The 19,413-nt window shown below is 48.5% G+C and overlaps 1 protein-coding gene across 3 annotated transcripts in view; it reads right to left on the reverse strand.

The window, feature by feature from the left end:
- LOC139366966 (phospholipid-transporting ATPase IB-like) overlaps positions 1-19,413 on the reverse strand; it is a 99,061-nt gene that overhangs the window by 47,449 nt on the left and 32,199 nt on the right. For all 3 annotated transcript variants that reach the window (XM_071104776.1, XM_071104775.1, XM_071104777.1), the window contains exons 15-23: positions 19,260-19,335; positions 19,039-19,144; positions 18,768-18,850; positions 18,615-18,664; positions 18,451-18,520; positions 18,257-18,341; positions 17,947-18,086; positions 13,831-13,969; positions 13,471-13,535 (exon numbers count right to left, since the gene is read on the reverse strand). In XM_071104776.1, the coding sequence (XP_070960877.1) occupies positions 13,471-13,535; positions 13,831-13,969; positions 17,947-18,086; positions 18,257-18,341; positions 18,451-18,520; positions 18,615-18,664; positions 18,768-18,850; positions 19,039-19,144; positions 19,260-19,335 (814 nt within the window). The remainder of the gene's footprint in view (positions 1-13,470; positions 13,536-13,830; positions 13,970-17,946; positions 18,087-18,256; positions 18,342-18,450; positions 18,521-18,614; positions 18,665-18,767; positions 18,851-19,038; positions 19,145-19,259; positions 19,336-19,413) is intronic.

Genomic DNA, 19,413 nt, shown 5'->3' on the forward strand with positions numbered 1-19,413 from the left:
CAATAGAGGGACAAAGAGGAGAGAGTGAGAGAATAGAGGGACAAAGAGGAGAGAGTGAGACAATAGAGGGACAAAGAGGAGAGAGTGAGACAATAGAGGGACAAAGAGGAGAGAGTGAGACAGTAGAGGGACAAAGAGGAGAGAGTGAGACAATAGAGGGACAAATAGGAGAGAGTGAGACAATAGAGGGACAAAGAGGAGAGAGTGAGACAATAGAGGGACAAAGAGGAGAGAGTGAGACAATAGAGGGACAAAGAGGAGAGAGTGAGACAGTAGAGGGACAAAGAGGAGAGAGTGAGACAGTAGAGGGACAAAGAGGAGAGAGTGAGACAGTAGAGGGACAAAGAGGAGAGAGTGAGACAATAGAGGGACAAAGAGGAGAGAGTGAGACAGTAGAGGGACAAAGAGGAGAGAGTGAGACAATAGAGGGACAAATAGGAGAGAGTGAGACAATAGAGGGACAAAGAGGAGAGAGTGAGACAATAGAGGGACAAAGAGGAGAGAGTGAGACAATAGAGGGACAAAGAGGAGAGAGTGAGACAATAGAGGGACAAATAGGAGAGAGTGAGACAATAGAGGGACAAAGAGGAGAGAGTGAGACAATAGAGGGACAAAGAGGAGAGAGTGAGACAATAGAGGGACAAAGAGGAGAGAGTGAGACAATAGAGGGACAAAGAGGAGAGAGTGAGACAGTAGAGGGACAAAGAGGAGAGAGTGAGACAATAGAGGGACAAAGAGGAGAGAGTGAGACAGTAGAGGGACAAAGAGGAGAGAGTGAGACAGTAGAGGGACAGAGGAGAGAGTGAAACAGTAGAGGGACAAAGAGGAGAGAGTGAGACAATAGAGGGACAAAGAGGAGAGAGTGAGACAATAGAGTGACAAATAGGAGAGAGAGTGAGACAATAGAGTGACAAATAGGAGAGAGAGTGAGACAATAGAGTGACAAAGAGGAGAGAGAGTGAGACAGTAGAGGGACAAAGAGGAGAGAGTGAGACAGTAGAGGGACAAATAGGAGAGAGAGTGAGACAGAGGGACAAAGAGGAGAAAGTGAGACAGTAGAGGGACAAAGAGGAGAGAGAGAGACAATAGAGTGACAAATAGGAGAGAGAGTGAGACAATAGAGTGACAAATAGGAGAGAGAGTGAGACAATAGAGTGACAAAGAGGAGAGAGAGTGAGACAGTAGAGGGACAAAGAGGAGAGAGTGAGACAGTAGAGGGACAAATAGGAGAGAGAGTGAGACAGAGGGACAAAGAGGAGAGAGTGAGACAATAGAGTGACAAATAGGAGAGAGAGTGAGACAATAGAGTGACAAATAGGAGAGAGAGTGAGACAATAGAGTGACAAAGAGGAGAGAGAGTGAGACAGTAGAGGGACAAAGAGGAGAGAGTGAGACAGTAGAGGGACAAATAGGAGAGAGAGTGAGACAGAGGGACAAAGAGGAGAAAGTGAGACAGTAGAGGGACAAAGAGGAGAGAGAGAGACAGTAGAGGGACAAAGAGGAGAGAGTGAGACAATAGAGGGACAAAGAGGAGAGAGTGAGACAGTAGAGGAACAAAGAGGAGAGAGTGAGACAGTAGAGGGACAAAGAGGAGAGAGTGAGACAGTAGAGGAACAAAGAGGAGAGAGTGAGACAGTAGAGGGACAAAGAGGAGAGAGTGAGACAGTAGAGGGACAAAGAGGAGAGAGTGAGACAGTAGAGGGACAAAGAGGAGAGAGTGAGACAGTAGAGGGACAAAGAGGAGAGAGTGAGACAGTAGAGGGACAAAGAGGAGAGAGTGAGACAGTAGAGGGACAAAGATGAGAGAGTGAGACAGTAGAGGGACAAAGAGGAGAGAGTGAGACAGTAGAGGGACAAAGAGGAGAGAGTGAGACAGTAGAGGGACAAAGAGGAGAGAGTGAGACAGTAGAGGGACAAAGAGAGAGTGAGACTGTAGAGGGACAAAGAGGAGAGAGTGAGACAGTAGAGGGACAAAGAGAGAGTGAGACTGTAGAGGGACAAAGATAGCCCAACATTGTGAAAGGATTGAGTGAGGCAGGGAGAAGGAGATATCCATATCTTAATAATGAGGTTGCTGCTCGGGGCAATATGAACCTCTATACATAAGTAGCAACACAATCTGTAAAACACACTGATACCCAGGCACAAATCTCACACACACACACACACACACACACACACACACACACACACACACACACACACACACACACACACACACACACACACACACACACACACACACACACACACACACACACACACACACACACACACACACACACACACACACACACACACACACACACACACACACACAGAGCCCTGGTTGTGTTTGTTGGACCTGTTTATTGGGCTGTAGTTTGGGGCAGTTTTGAAGGAGTTGTTGATAATAAAGGAACAGACTAATAGAGAAAACAAACATCCCATTGCCTCTAATGAGAACCATGTGGCCAGGCAGACACACACCACCACCACACAGCCCACACACACTTCCAGGAGAACACACACACGATACATACTTAATCCATACACACACTTCCAGGAGAACACACACACGATACATACTTAATCCATACACACACTTCCAGGAGAACACACACACGATACATACTTAATCCATACACACACTTACAGGAGAACACACACACACACACACACACACACACACACACATACTTAATCCATACACACACAAACACTTTTACAGAACATGTATACACTGTACATTTCACGTCAGATAGACAGACATTGATCGTCCTAATATTTCTAAATTCCATTCTTTTACTTTTTAGATTCATGTGTTATTGTTGTGTATTGTTAGATACTACGGCACTGTAGGAGCTAGGAACACAAGCATTTCACTACACCCATAATAACATCTGATTTGAATACAGACTTTATGGATTCAATGAACCAACAGAGAAGACAGGATTATTTCCAGTCAGATGACCCCAGCTCATCCCTGTGATCTGAACTGATTTGACCCCTCTGTCAACTGACCAGAGTGGGAGAAACTACACACTAATCACACACACACACTCCCTTTCTTTCGCCCAGACCAACATTCTTTTTGCCCCCTGCTTCCCTCCAAAATGTATGCACGCACATGCAAGCACACACACACACACTCCAAAACTGATCCAGCAACGTGCTGTCGCTCCTCTCTCTTGAAAAAAATCTCCTCTCTTGTTCTCTCAGTCTTGGACTTTGTGTTTCTCTTCTAGTCCAGAATTCCTGTTTGCATTTACCTTCTCCCAAACAAGGGAAGAGTAAAACAAAGAGAATGAAAGGATATTACCGGTTGTCAGAGTTCTGCAAATCAAAGTCTCTGTGTGTGTGTGACTGTGTGAGAACGTGAGCGTGTGTTTGTGTTTAGGGACACAGTCAGATGAAGTCCCATCCATCTGCCCCAGCGGAACCTTGTGCCTGTTGTCAGGATTACTTCATCTAACACCCACACTGTTATCATGAGGTAGTTTGGTGTAGAGGGGTCGTCACACTGTTATCACGAGGTAGTATGGTGTAGAGGGGCCGGCACACTGTTATCATGAGGTAGTTTGGTGTAGAGGGGCCGGCACACTGTTATTACGAGGTAGTTTGGTGTAGAGGGGTCGTCACACTGTTATCATGAGGTAGTTTGGTGTAGAGGGGCCGGCACACTGTTATCATGAGGTAGTTTGGTGTAGAGGGGCCAGCACACTGTTATCATGAGGTAGTTTGGTGTAGAGGGGTCGTCACACTGTTATCATGAGGTAGTTTGGTGTAGAGGGGCCGGCACACTGTTATTACGAGGTAGTTTGGTGTAGAGGGGCCGGCACACTGTTATCATGAGGTAGTTTGGTGTAGAGGGGCCGGCACACTGTTATCATGAGGTAGTTTGGTGTAGAGGGGTCGTCACACTGTTATCATGAGGTAGTTTGTTGTAGAGGGGTTGTCACACTGTTATCATGAGGTAGTTTGGTGTAGAGGGGTCTTCACACTGTTATCATTAGGTAGTTTGTTGTAGAGGGGCCGTCACACTGTTATCATGAGGTAGTTTGTTGTAGAGGGGCCGGCACACTGTTATCATGAGGTAGTTTGGTGTAGAGGGGTCGTCACACTGTTATCATGAGGTAGTTTGGTGTAGAGGGGTCGTCACACTGTTATTACGAGGTAGGCCGACACAAAATCATGAGATATTACAGCCTACCTACATCATCACAATTACACTCCCCAAGCAATAACCAACACACTGTGCTTCACACACACACACACACACACACACCACACACACACACACACACACACACACACACACACAAACCTCAATGAGTCCAACTGGAAGCAAACAGTGTAATGGCCTAACACGTTGGTGCTAATAACCCACAGCTACTTGTCACAGCAGAGAGACAAGCACACACACTAGCTAACAGATTGGAAACTAACATATTAACTGATTAAAAATCATTGTCAAACAGTCATTAGTAAACTGTAAATCATCATACATCATTGCTTTATGTAACTTTTAACAGCCCATATCTTTCTTAATGTAAAACTAACCATTTGGATCGTCCTGCACATCTACAGTTAAGAGATACTGCAGACTGTAAAATGACTGGCATCTCTGACGTCACTGCATGAATTCCTCTCATACAAATAACTCCCTATGTTTGGGGGCAATCAAGTACTGTACATTTTCCCATGTCACCGGATGACAGATCTCTCAGTAAAGGCATTTTCAGTTCCAAACAAAATGTTATTTTTCATATGCATCTGCGCTGGGAACAGGCTTGAACAGAGATTCACACACACGCTGTAAACCTTTCTCTCAGCGCGCGCACACACACACGCTGTAAACCTTTCTCTCAGGCTCTTGTGTGAAATCTTCTCAGGTTTATATTTAGAGCTGGGCAGAAAGGTTCAGATGGTGTGACATATCACAGATCACCTTCTCTCAGCGCGCGCACACACGCAAACATGCACACACACACGCACACACAAGAGAATGAGGGAGTTGGGTACGGTAGTGAGGCAGTGAGGTGAGAGTAGAATGAGTAAGAGGGAGGTTGAGAGGGTGGAGAGGGGGAACGGGGTATGTGAGGGAGAGGGGGTATTGGTTAGTATGTTGGAGGGTGGTATGGTTAGTATGTGTGAGGGGGGTATATGAGGAGGGTATGGTTAGTATGTGGGAGGGGGGGTATGGTTAGTTTGTGGGAGAGGGGTATGTGAGGCGGAGGGGGTATGTGAGGGAGAGGGGGGTGTCTGAGAGAGAGGGGGGTGAGAGGGAGAGGGGGGTTAGGTTAGTATGTGGAAGGGGGGTATGTGAGGCGGAGGGGGGTATGTGAGGGAGAGGTTGGGTATGTGAGGGAGAGGTTGGGTATGTGAGGGAGAGGGGGATATGGTTAGTATGTGGAAGGGGGGTATGTGAGGCGGATGGGGGTATGTGAGGGAGAAGGGGGTATGTGAGGGAGAGGGGTGTGTGGCTAGTATGTGTGAGGAGGGGTATGTGAGGGAGAGGGGGGTATGTGAGGGAGAGGGGGGTATGGTGAGTATGTGTGAGGGGGGTATGGTGAGTATGTGTGAGGGGGGATATAGTTAGTATGTGTGAGGGGGGGTATGGTTAGTATGTGTGAGGGGGGGTATGGTTAGTATGTGTGAGGGGGGGTATGGTTAGTATGTGGGAGGGGGTATGGTTAGTATGTGGGAGGGGGCATGGTTAGTATGTGGGAGGGTGTATGGTTAGTATGTGGGAGGGTGTATGGTTAGTATGTGGGAGGGGGTATGGTTAGTTTGTGTGAGGGGGGTATGGTTAGTATGTGGGAGGGTGTTATGGTTAGTATGTGGGAGGGGGCATGGTTAGTATGTGGGAGGGGGTATGGTTAGTATGTGGGAGGGTGTATGGTTAGTATCTGGGAGGGTGTTATGGTTAGTATGTGGGAGGGGGGTATGGTTAGTATGTGGGAGGGGGGTATGGTTAGTATGTGGGAGGGTGGTATGGTTAGTATGTGGGAGGGTGGTATGGTTAGTATGTGGGAGGGAGTTATGGTTAGTATGTGGGAGGGTGGTATGGTTAGTATGTGGGAGGGTGGTATGGTTAGTATGTGGGAGGGTGGTATGGTTAGTATGTGGGAGGGAGGTATGGTTAGTATGTGGGAGGGAGTTATGGTTAGTATCTGGGAGGGGGTTATGGTTAGTATGTGGGAGGGTGGTATGGTTAGTATGTGGGAGGGTGGTATGGTTAGTATGTGGGAGGGTGGTATGGTTAGTATGTGGGAGGGTGGTATGGTTAGTATGTGGGAGGGGGGTATGGTTAGTATGTGGGAGGGTGTTATGGTTAGTATGTGGGAGGGTGGTATGGTTAGTATGTGGGAGGGTGGTATGGTTAGTATGTGGGAGGGAGTTATGGTTAGTATGTGGGAGGGTGGTATGGTTAGTATGTGGGAGGGTGGTATGGTTAGTATGTGGGAGGGTGGTATGGTTAGTATGTGGGAGGGTGGTATGGTTAGTATGTGGGAGGGTGGTATGGTTAGTATGTGGGAGGGAGTTATGGTTAGTATGTGGGAGGGTGGTATGGTTAGTATGTGGGAGGGTGGTATGGTTAGTATGTGGGAGGGTGGGTGAATGAGTCTGGAGCAGTGGAAATGTGTTCTCTGGAGTGGTGTAAAACTCACCACCACTGGACTCTGGAGCAGTGGAAATGAGTTCTCTGTTTCAGGCCCCTTAGTTCCAGTGAAGGGAAATGTTAACACTACAGCATACAATGACATTCTAGACAATTCTGTGCTTCCAACTTTGTGGCAACAGTTTGGGGAAGGCCCTTTCCTATTTTAGCATGACAATGCCCCTGTGCACTAAGCCAGGTCCATACAGAGATGGTTTGTCGAGATCGGTGTGGAAGAACTTGACTGACGCTTGGCTCAACCCCATCAAACACCTTTGGGATGAATTGGAACGCTGAATGCGAGCCAGGCCAAATCGCCCAACATCAGCGCCCGACCTCACTAATGCTCGTGACTGAATGGAAGCAAGTCCCCGCAGCAATGTTCAAACATCGAGTGGGAAGCCTTTCCAGAAGAGTGGAGACTGTTATAGCAGCAAAGGGGGACCAACTCCATATTAACACCCATGATTTTGGAATGAGATGTTCGATGTCCACATACTTTTGGCTATGTAGTGTGTGTGTGATGATTAATGAGCAGCACAGTGAAGAGGTTTGTGTTTGACTTGTAATGCGGGCGGTGTGACAGGACAGAGGGGGGTTGTGGATAAGATTGATGAAATGTATTTCCAACACTATGAGCCTGATCTGTAAAAGCCACCACCTCTACTGTAAAGACTGGTGTGTGTGTGATATATTTGATATAAAGGTGACAGATGGACATGTCACTGTGTAACCGTCACAGGTCGCCATGTTTACCCAGGAGGCATTGCTTAGAGGGTTTGTTTTGACGAAAGGGAGCGCCAAAAGGAGATCACATTACTCTCCTAACTCATCACCCTCAGATGGCTCCATATATCCCTCTCTCCAGTACCTCTCCCTCTATCCAGTGCCTCTAGCCACCTCTCCAGTGCCTCTAGCCACCTCTCCAGTGCCTCTAGCCACCTCTCCAGTACCCCTCTCCCGCTCTCCAGTACCCCTCTCCCGCTCTCCAGTACCCCTCTCCCTCTCTCCAGTGCCTCTACCCCTCTCTCCAGTGCCTCTACCCCTCTCTCCAGTACCTCTACCCCTCTCTCCAGTACCTCTACCCCTCTCTCCAGTACCTCTCTCCAGTACCTCTACCCCTCTCTCCAGTACCTCTACCCCTCTCTCCAGTACCTCTACCCCTCTCCAGTACCTCTACCCCTCTCTCCAGTACCTCTCTCCAGTACCTCTACCCCTCTCTCCAGTACCTCTAACCCTCTCTCCAGTACCTCTACCCCTCTCTCCAGTACCTCTACCCCTCTCTCCAGTACCTCTACCCCTCTCTCCAGTACCTCTCTCCAGTACCTCTACCCCTCTCTCCAGTACCTCTACCCCTCTCTCCAGTTCCCATCCCTCTTTCCTTCTCTTAATCTATTTCACTTTGTCTCTCCCTTTTACCTCCAGATGTTTATCTCGCACATAAAACACACACACACACACACCTCTTCCTGTGTACAGAGGGGTTGCTGACAGATGTATAGATAGCAGCGTGAAGGAGACATGGAAAGGGGGAAGAAAAGAGGGGAGGGAGGGAGACATCCGCCTGACTACCAACCACAAGATCAACAGAGATGAGCCTCACCTCCGAAAAACTAAAGAAACAAACTGAAAGAAAGCGGGGGAAGGAGAAGGAGGAGTGGTAAACTAGGACAAGAGATACACTGCAATGGGGCAACAGGTTGCGCCTAGGAATTATATTTTTATTATACATATATATTTGCTCCTGTTCTCCCTAACTCTAACAAACACACCCACCTACAGATGTTACATACACGCCACACACACACACACACACACACACACACACACACACACACACACACACACACACACACACACACACACACACACACACACACACACACACACACACACACACACACACACACACACACACACACACACACACACACACACAGTGGTGGCTCTAACCTGAACCTCAATCAGTTATTTTAAGTGTGATGTGAGATAAGTCTGTCTGCTTTCATCTGTGGTGACCTGTCCTCTCACCACACCTCTCTGGACCTGTCCTCTCACCACACCTCTCTGGACCTGTCCTCTCACCACACCTCTCTGGACCTGTCCTCTGGACCTGTCCTCTCACCACACCTCTCTGGACCTGTCCTCTCACCACACCTCTCTGGACCTGTCCTCTGGACCTGTCCTCTCACCACACCTCTCTGGACCTGTCCTCTCACCACACCTCTCTGGACCCGTCCTCTGGACCTGTCCTCTCACCACACCTCTCTGGACCTGTCTTCTCAACACACCTCTCTGGACCTGTCTTCTCACCACACCTCTCTGGACCTGTCCTCTGGACCTGTCCTCTCACCACACCTCTCTGGACCTGTCCTCTGGACACTCAGTCCCACTCAACACACACAACAGAACAAGGTAAGGGCCCAATCATCCTTCACATTAAGCTACAACAATGCATATTTTAATTAGTATATACTAAGTCAACAAAACAATATTTACAGTAGGAGGGATGAAATAAAGCCAACTGTTATTGGTTGAATTTCAGGGTGACAGGAATGTTACGTTGGAGTGGTCCCTTAACGTCAGTTAAGGTTTTAATGGAATAGACTCAGTCTGACTAATTACAGTGCTACTGAATGGTCTCATTGTCAAGAAAAGCATTTTACTGTAAACCGAACTCCCTTTCCCTCTCATTCTCTTATGGAAGTGTGTACTTTTCCCTAGCCACACTCTACCCACACACACACACACACTACCTACTCTCTCTACCTACCTACAAACTCTCTCTACCTACACACTCTCTCTCTCTACCTACACACTACCTACACACACACACTACCTACACACACCTACCTACTCTCTCTACCTACCTACAAACTCTCTCTACCTACACACTCTCTCTCTCTACCTACACACTACCTACACACACACACTACCTACACACACTACCTACTCTCTCTACCTACACACTCTCTCTCTACCTACCTACAAACTCTCTCTACCTACACACTCTCTCTCTACCTACACCTACACACACTACCTACTCTCTCTACCTACACACTCTCTCTACCTACCTACAAACTCTCTCTACCTACACACACTCTCTCTCTACCTACACACGCTCTCTCTCTACCTACACACTACCTACACACACACAACCTACACACTAACTACACACACACTCTACCTACACTCTACCTACACACACAACCTACACACACTCTACCTACACACACACACTCTACCTACACACACACACACACACACACACACAGTCTGAGACACAATGGAGTGTAGAGGCCGTAAACCTGTCTGCTATCTGCAGACTGTCTAACAGACAAATTAACTCCACTAAAGCAAGCAGACTGTGCCGCAGTGTCATACTTAAAAGTAAAGATCCCTTATTAGAAAATGAGGCAGGTAGCCTAGTGGTTAGAGGCAGGTAGCCTAGTGGTTAGAGACAGGTAGCCAAGTGGTTAGAGACAGGTAGCCTCGTGGTTAGAGACAGGTAGCCTAGTGGTTAGAGACAGGTAGCCTCGTGGTTAGAGACAGGTAGCCTCGTGGTTAGAGACAGGTAGCCTCGTGGTTAGAGACAGGTAGCCTCGTGGTTAGAGGCAGGTAGCCTCGTGGTTAGAGGCAGGTAGCCTCGTGGTTAGAGGCAGGTAGCCTCGTGGTTAGAGGCAGGTAGCCTAGTGGTTAGAGGCAGGTAGCCTAGTGGTTAGAGACAGGTAGCCTAGTGGTTAGAGACAGGTAGCCTAGTGGTTAGAGACAGGTAGCCTCGTGGTTAGAGACAGGTAGCCTCGTGGTTAGAGACAGGTAGCCTCGTGGTTAGAGGCAGGTAGCCTAGTGGTTAGAGGCAGGTAGCCTAGTGGTTAGAGGCAGGTAGCCTAGTGGTTAGAGACAGGTAGCCTAGTGGTTAGAGACAGGTAGCCTAGTGGTTAGAGACAGGTAGCCTCGTGGTTAGAGACAGGTAGCCTCGTGGTTAGAGACAGGTAGCCTCGTGGTTAGAGACAGGTAGCCTTGTGGTTAGAGACAGGTAGCCTAGTGGTTAGAGACAGGTAGCCTAGTGGTTAGAGGCAGGTAGCCTAGTGGTTAGAGGCAGGTAGCCTAGTGGTTAGAGGCAGGTAGCCTAGTGGTTAGAGACAGGTAGCCTAGTGGTTAGAGACAGGTAGCCTAGTGGTTAGAGACAGGTAGCCTAGTGGTTAGAGACAGGTAGCCTAGTGGTTAGAGACAGGTAGCCTAGTGGTTAGAGACAGGTAGCCTAGTGGTTAGAGACAGAGGCAGGTAGCCTAGTGGTTAGAGACAGGTAGCCTAGTGGTTAGAGGCAGGTAGCCTAGTGGTTAGAGGGTTAGAGGCAGGTAGCCTAGTGGTTAGAGGCAGGTAGCCTAGTGGTTAGAGGCAGGTAGCCTAGTGGTTAGAGGCAGGTAGCCTAGTGGTTAGAGACAGGTAGCCTAGTGGTTAGAGACAGGTAGCCTAGTGGTTAGAGACAGGTAGCCTAGTGGTTAGAGACAGGTAGCCTAGTGGTTAGAGACAGGTAGCCTAGTGGTTAGAGACAGGTAGCCTAGTGGTTAGAGACAGAGGCAGGTAGCCTAGTGGTTAGAGACAGAGACAGGTAGCCTAGTGGTTAAAGGCAGGTAGCCTAGTGGTTAGAGACAGGTAGCCTAGTGGTTAGAGACAGGTAGCCTAGTGGTTAGAGACAGGTAGCCTAGTGGTTAGAGACAGGTAGCCTAGTGGTTAGAGACAGAGGCAGGTAGCCTAGTGGTTAGAGGCAGGTAGCCTAGTGGTTAGAGACAGGTAGCCTAGTGGTTAGAGACAGGTAGCCTAGTGGTTAGAGACAGGTAGCCTAGTGGTTAGAGACAGGTAGCCTAGTGGTTAGAGACAGGTAGCCTAGTGGTTAGAGACAGAGGCAGGTAGCCTAGTGGTTAGAGACAGGTAGCCTAGTGGTTAGAGGCAGGTAGCCTAGTGGTTAGAGGCAGGTAGCCTAGTGGTTAGAGGCAGGTAGCCTAGTGGTTAGAGGCAGGTAGCCTAGTGGTTAGAGGCAGGTAGCCTAGTGGTTAGAGACAGGTAGCCTAGTGGTTAGAGACAGGTAGCCTAGTGGTTAGAGACAGGTAGCCTAGTGGTTAGAGACAGGTAGCCTAGTGGTTAGAGACAGGTAGCCTAGTGGTTAGAGACAGGTAGCCTAGTGGTTAGAGACAGAGGCAGGTAGCCTAGTGGTTAGAGACAGGTAGCCTAGTGGTTAGAGGCAGGTAGCCTAGTGGTTAGAGGCAGGTAGCCTAGTGGTTAGAGACAGGTAGCCTAGTGGTTAGAGACAGGTAGCCTAGTGGTTAGAGACAGGTAGCCTAGTGGTTAGAGACAGAGGCAGGTAGCCTAGTGGTTAGAGACAGGTAGCCTAGTGGTTAGAGACAGGTAGCCTAGTGGTTAGAGACAGGTAGCCTAGTGGTTAGAGACAGAGGCAGGTAGCCTAGTGGTTAGAGACAGGTAGCCTAGTGGTTAGAGGCAGGTAGCCTAGTGGTTAGAGACAGGTAGCCTAGTGGTTAGAGACAGGTAGCCTAGTGGTTAGAGGCAGGTAGCCTAGTGGTTAGAGGCAGGTAGCCTAGTGGTTAGAGGCAGGTAGCCTAGTGGTTAGAGACAGGTAGCCTAGTGGTTAGAGACAGGTAGCCTAGTGGTTAGAGGCAGGTAGCCTAGTGGTTAGAGACAGGTAGCCTAGTGGTTAGAGACAGGTAGCCTAGTGGTTAGAGCGTTGGACTAGTAACTGAATGGTTGCATGATCGAATCCCCGAGCTGACAAGGTAAAAATCTGTTGTTCTGCCCCTGTTCTACCTACTGTTCCTAGGCTGTCATTGTTCTTAACTGACTTGCCTAGTTAAATAAAGGTCAAATGTAATAAAATATTACTTGCATAAAAGTCTAAAAGCATTTGGTTTTAAATATACTTAAGTATCAAAAGTAAAAGTATAAATCATTTCAAATTGCTTTTAATTTTGCAAACCAGACGGCACCATTTTGTAGTTTATGGAGAGCCAGGGGCACACTCCAACACTCAGACATCATTCACAAACCAAGCATGTGTGTTTAGTGAGTCTGCCAGATCAGAGGCAGTACGAATGACCAGGGATGTTCTCCTGATAAGTGTGTGAATTAGACCATTTTCCTGTCCTGCTAAGTATTCAAAATATACTTTTGGGTGTCAGGGAAAATGTATGGAGTAAAAAGTACATTATTTTCTTAAGGAATGTACGGAAGTTAAAGTTGTCAAAAATATAAATAGTAAAGTAAAGATACCCTGAAAAACTACTTAAATGGTACTTTAAAGTATTTCTACTTAAGTAGTTTACACCCCTGCTGAGACGGAGTGTGTGTTTATTCTCACGACAGTAATCCAGCCACTTGGAATCAGCAGACTCTACATGAAAACAACATAAATACTGACCCTCAACTCAACCAGCCTAAATCACAGGTTTAAATGGAATCTGACCAGAGCATACTGTGTTCTATAGAGTGTCTCCTATGCCAAAGTGTTTGTGTGTCTGTTTGTGTGTGTGTGTGTGTGTGTGTGCGCGCGAGAGAGAGAGAGAGAGACCGGGATGAGAGGAGAGAAAGCGATACAGCAGTATGTGTCTTTCATCTCTTTCTCCAGGAAGACACCAGACACCTTAATTACCTCTACCTGTGAGCAGACAAAGAGACACACACACCAATCTCTACTCTGCCACACCCCGATTCCCACGGTAACACTCTAGAGCCCACACAGACCCAAAGAGGAGAGGGGGGAGGGAGTGGAAGATGAGGAAATGGCTGGGTGGAAGAGGTGAGGAAGATGTACTCACATCCAGTGAGTCCTCGTTGACGATGAGGAGGGACATGCCGTGGGTCACCAGACGACAGGAGTAGCCTGAGACAGAGAATACAATACCAGATACAGCACAGAAATAGACACACGTCTCTCTCTCTCTCTCCATGCCCCTCTCTCTCTCTCTCTCTCTCTCTCTCTATGCCCCTCTCTCTCTCTCTCTCTCTCCATGCCCCTCTCTCTCTCTCCATGCCCCCTCTCTCTCTCTCTCTCTCCCCATGCCCCCCCTCTCTCTCTCTCTCTCTCTCCCCATGCCCCCCCCCCTCTCTCTCTCTCTCTCTCCATGCCCCCCCCCCCTCTCTCTCTCTCTCTCCATGCCCCCCTCTATCTCGCTCACCTATGTTGATGGCGGTCTCCTGTTTGTCTCCAGTGAGGACCCAGATCTTGATGTCGGCCTTCATCAGAGTAGCAATGGTCTCAGGGACCCCTGCTTGGAGACGGTCCTCTATAGCTGTGGCCCCCAACAACAACAGATCCTACAGAGAGAGAGGGGGGGGGGGGGGTTGAAGAGACAGGCTGGGCAGCAGAAGCATTAGACAGGGTAACCAAGTTGAAGAGACAGGCTGGGCAGCAGAAGCATTAGACAGGGTAACCAAGTTGAAGAGACAGGCTGGGCAGCAGAAGCATTAGACAGGGTAACCAAATTGAAGAGACAGGCTGGGCAGCAGAAGCATTAGACAGGGTAACCAAGTTGAAGAGACAGGCTGGGCAGCAGAAGCATTAGACAGGGTAACCAAGTTGAAGAGACAGGCTGGGCAGCAGAAGCATTAGACAGGGTAACCAAGTTGAAGAGCCAGGCTGGGCAGCAGAAGCATTAGACAGGGTAACCAAGTTGAAGAGACAGGCTGGGCAGCAGAAGCATTAGACAGGGTAACCAAGTTGAAGAGACAGGCTGGGCAGCAGAAGCATTAGACAGGGTAACCAAGTTGAAGAGACAGGCTGGGCAGCAGAAGCATTAGACAGGGTAACCAAGTTGAAGAGACAGGCTGGGCAGCAGAAGCATTAGACAGGGTAACCAAGTTGAAGAGACAGGCTGGGCAGCAGAAGCATTAGACAGGGTAACCAAGTTGAAGAGACAGGCTGGGCAGCAGAAGCATTAGACAGGGTAAGAAGTGGTCTGTATCATGTGGGTCAAACAGCAGCGTGGGGAAAGTCTTAATGTTTCTCAAACATTTACTTTGAACTCTATTAAAACACGCAAATACGGTCATGTAGTCACCCATACACACCCACACACCAGTTTTAAGGGTCTCTTGGCAGACTGGTGAGGGTAATTATCTCTGTAGTCTTCCAGTCTACCGAAACCCTTTCCTCACTTCTATCCCATTACCTTCCCCCTCCTCTCCTCTGGGCCGTCTCTCAAAACCCCTCTTTACTGGAGGGCTGCCTCTCATTACAGCCAAACAAAGGCAGCTGTGGAGTCATGTGCCATCCTAATGGCCAGCCTTAATGTATACACTCTCAGAATGAGTTTTGTGCCTACAGCTGCCATGTCCAGACTATTAATAACCACAGACATGATCACGTCCAGATGTATACTGGAGATGTCCTCTGGGTTACAGGGTGTCTGTACTGTTGACACCTTAGGGGAGTGACCGACTGGTGTTAGCACACACACACACACACACACACACACACACACACACACACACACACACACACACACACACACACACACACACACACACACACGGACACACACACAGAGAGAGGGGGGTGGGGGGGAGAGTTTCCTCTGGGGAAACAGGGCTTCTTCAGTACTGAGAGGTCATAGTTCTCAACAGTTGATCAGTGGGACCACTCTGCCCTCTGCTGGACAAACTCACCAGCCCAGCAACACACTGACTGAAGGGGATGGAGTGAGGGGTAGTCACCATCTTACCAACCCAACAACACACTGACTGAAGGGGATAGAGTGAGGGGTAGTCACCATCTTACCAACCCAACAACACACTGACTGAAGGGGATAGAGTGAGGGGTAGTCACCATCTTACCAACCCAACAACACACTGACTGAAGGGGATGGAGTGAGGGGTAGTCACCATCTTACCAACCCAACAACACACTGACTGAAGGGGATAGGGTGAGCGGTAGTCACCATCTTACCAACCCAACAACACACTGACTGAAGGGGATAGAGTGAGGGGTAGTCACCATCTTACCAACCCAACAACACACTGACTGAAGGGGATAGAGTGAGGGGTAGTCACCATCTTACCAACCCAACAACACACTGACTGAAGGGGGTAGAGTGAGGGGTAGTCACCATCTTACCAACCCAACAACACACTGACTGAAGGGGATGGAGTGAGGGGTAGTCACCATCTTACCAACCCAACAACACACTGACTGAAGGGGATGGAGTGAGGGGTAGTCACCATCTTACCAACCTAACAACACACTAACTGAAGGGGATGGAGTGAGGGGTAGTCACCATCTTACCAACCCAACAACACACTGACTGAAGGGGATAGAGTGAGGGGTAGTCACCATCTTACCAACCCAACAACACACTGACTGAAGGGGATAGAGTGAGGGGTAGTCACCATCTTACCAACCCAACAACACACTGACTGAAGGGGATAGAGTGAGGGGTAGTCACCATCTTACCAACCCAACAACACACTGACTGAAGGGGATGGAGTGAGGGGTAGTCACCATCTTACCAACCCAACAACACACTGACTGAAGGGGATAGAGTGAGGGGTAGTCACCATCTTACCAACCCAACAACACACTGACTGAAGGGGATGGAGTGAGGGGTAGTCACTATATCACCATGCTAGACAGTACAGAGAAATATATATATACACTGCTCAACAAATTAAAGGGAACACTTAAACAACACAATGTAACTTCAAGTCAATCACACTTCTGTAAAATCAAACTGTCCACTTAGGAAGCAACACTGATTGACAATAAATTGCACATGCTGTTGTGCAAATGGAATAGACAACAGGTGGAAATTATAGGCAATTAGCAAGACACCCCCAATAAAGGAGTGGTTCTGCAGGTGGTGACCACAGACCACTTCTCAGTTCCTATGCTTCCTGGCTGATGTTTTGGTCACTTTTGAATGCTGGCGGTGCTTTCACTCTAGTGGTAGCATGAGACGGAGTCTACAACCCACACAAGTGGCTCAGGTAGTGCAGCTCATCCAGGATGGAACATCAATGCGAGCTGTGGCAAGAAGGTGTGCAGCGTAGTGTCCAGAGCATGGAGGCGCTACCAGGAGACAGGCCAGTACATCAGGAGACATGGAGGAGGCCGTAGGAGGGCAACAACCCAGCAGCAGGACCGCTACCTCCGCCTTTGTGCAAGGAGGAGCAGGAGGAGCATTGCCAGAGCCCTGCAAAATGACCTCCAGCAGGCCACAAATGTGCATGTGTCTGCTCAAACGGTCAGAAACAGACTCCATGAGGGTGGTATGAGGGCCTGACGTCCACAGGTGGGGGTTGTGCTTACAGCCCAACACCGTGCAGGATGTTTGGCATTTGCCAGAGAACACCAAGATTGGCAAATTCGCCACTGGCGCCCTGTGCTCTTCACACATGAAAGCAGGTTCACACCGAGCACCTGTGACAGACGTGACAGAGTCTGGAGACGCCGTGGAGAACGTTCTGCTGCCTGCAACATCCTCCAGCATGACCGGTTTGGCGGTGGGTCAGTCATGGTGTGGGGTGGCATTTCTTTGGGGGGCCGCACAGCCCTCCATGTGCTCGCCAGAGGTAGCCTGACTGTCATTAGGTACCGAGATGAGATCCTCAGACCCCTTGTGAGACCATATGCTGGTGCGGTTGGCCCTGGGTTCCTCCTAATGCAAGACAATGCTAGACCTCATGTGGCTGGAGTGTGTCAGCAGTTTCTGCAAGAGGATGGCATTGATGCTATGGACTGGCCCGCCCGTTCCCCAGACCCGAATCCAATTGAGCACATCTGGGACGTCATGTCTCACTCCATCCACCAACGCCATGTTGCACCACAGACTGTCCAGTAGTTGGCGGATGCCTTAGTCCAGGTCTGGGAGGAGATCCCTCAGGAGACCATCCGCCACCTCATCAGGAGCATGCCCAGGCATTGTAGGGAGGTCATACAGGCACGTGGAGGCCACACACACTACTGAGCCTCATTTTGATTTGTTTAAAGGACATTACATCAAAGTTGGATCCGCCTGTAGTGTGGTTTTCCACTTTAAATGTTGAGTGTGTCTCCAAATCCAGACCTCCATGGGTTGATAAATTTAATTTCCATTGATCATTTTTGTGTGATTTTGTTGTCAGCACATTCAACTATGTAAAGAAAAAAGTATTTAATAAGAATATTTCATTCATTCAGATCGAGGATGTGTTATTTTAGTGTTCCCTTTATTTTTTTGAGCAGTGTATATATTCGCAATATCTAACTACACATGCAATGCTAATCACTAACCGCTAAGCCCAACCTTAACTCTTACCTTCTCCAATAGTTCATAGCAGTCCTCTAGTTTCTGGGCCCGGTCTTTGATGATAGTGCTAATCCGGGTGTACTCCTTCAGCCACTCCTGGTATACCCCCTCCTCCAGATCAACATAGGTAAAACACAGAGTCCGCAGACCTGGGGGGGGACAAGGTCAACATGTAATACAGTGGTAATAAGGTAGAAAAGGGGAGTGAAAGGGAAAAATGAATCTTGCAGAGAAAAAGATGGTAAAAAGGTAAGAGAACGCAGACAAAAGATAGCAGGAACAAATATGACCAGCACATTAACAAAGAGAAAGGCCGTACCCTCGGTGGCGAACTGTTCCAGATGTGCCATGGTCAACTCTTTGTACTGAGACGAATCAGTGAGACGCTCAAAGATCACATTATCCTGAAACACACACCATGACATCATCAACACGCGCCAGTTCATCTTCAATATGAGCAATGCCACTATGGGAATAAACTGTGGTGCATTCAATGACTGGGGTTATACTCACTGCTCCCTTGCAGTACAGACGCAGTTTCCCATCGGGGGTTCGGACCACTACAGACATGCGCTTACGGTTACTGTAGAAAAGGGAATGACTGTTAAGTGTCTGTGAATGTGTGTGTGTCTTGATTGTGTGTGTGTGTGTGTGTGGGGGGGGGGGGTTTAATTTACCTTGAAAACTCCAGCACATTCAGCAGCTCAAAGCTCTTCTCCTTCCCCCTCTGAAAGACACAAACAAATAGAAAGAATTCAACAGAGAAGAGGATGAATATTTACCCTTCCTCAAATGACGCACTCCATCCCGTGTCTCAAACCCACACTTACAGCTTCCATGATAACGGAGCCAGGAGTCCTTGCTGTGAAAACAAAGCCCAGACCTTTGGCTCCTTTCACCAGAGCTCCTTCATCTGAGGAAAGGAAAACACACATGCAGTGCACATACATGTTGAGTTGATTCGATTGGCTCTAATGTGTTGTAGCTTGGATGTCACTGGCTCTAAGGTGTAGTAGCTTGGATGTGATTGGTTCTACGGTCTAGTAGCCAAGTTATGATTGGCTCCTAGATGTATAAGCTGTGTCGTGATAGTCTGTCTACCTGGCGAGGAGGCCTGGTAAATAAGCTGGTCCTCCTCTCTCTCTGGGACCACGGTGTGACACACCGCCATCATCGTCAGGAACTCACAGATTTGAGCAGAGGTCGGCTGGAGAGAGGGAATGAGAGAGAGAGCGAGAAACAAAGAGAAAAAGTGGTCATACACAGCCCAGTGTCAATCTCTTTCAGTATAATAATTACCATGACAGAAGGGGAACACCTACATGGTTCTTCTCAATGTTCTGGATGAGAGTGGGGTCATCAAACTCTGTGGAGTTAAGACTGCTGGACGGCAGGGGGCTGAGGGAGGAGACGGACAGAATTAAACACTACTAATTGACACTAACTACATAAAACAAAAATAAAGCACAGCCAAAG

The sequence above is a fragment of the Oncorhynchus clarkii genome, chromosome 15 (genome assembly GCF_045791955.1).
Source record: "Oncorhynchus clarkii lewisi isolate Uvic-CL-2024 chromosome 15, UVic_Ocla_1.0, whole genome shotgun sequence".
NCBI lineage: Eukaryota > Metazoa > Chordata > Actinopteri > Salmoniformes > Salmonidae > Oncorhynchus > Oncorhynchus clarkii.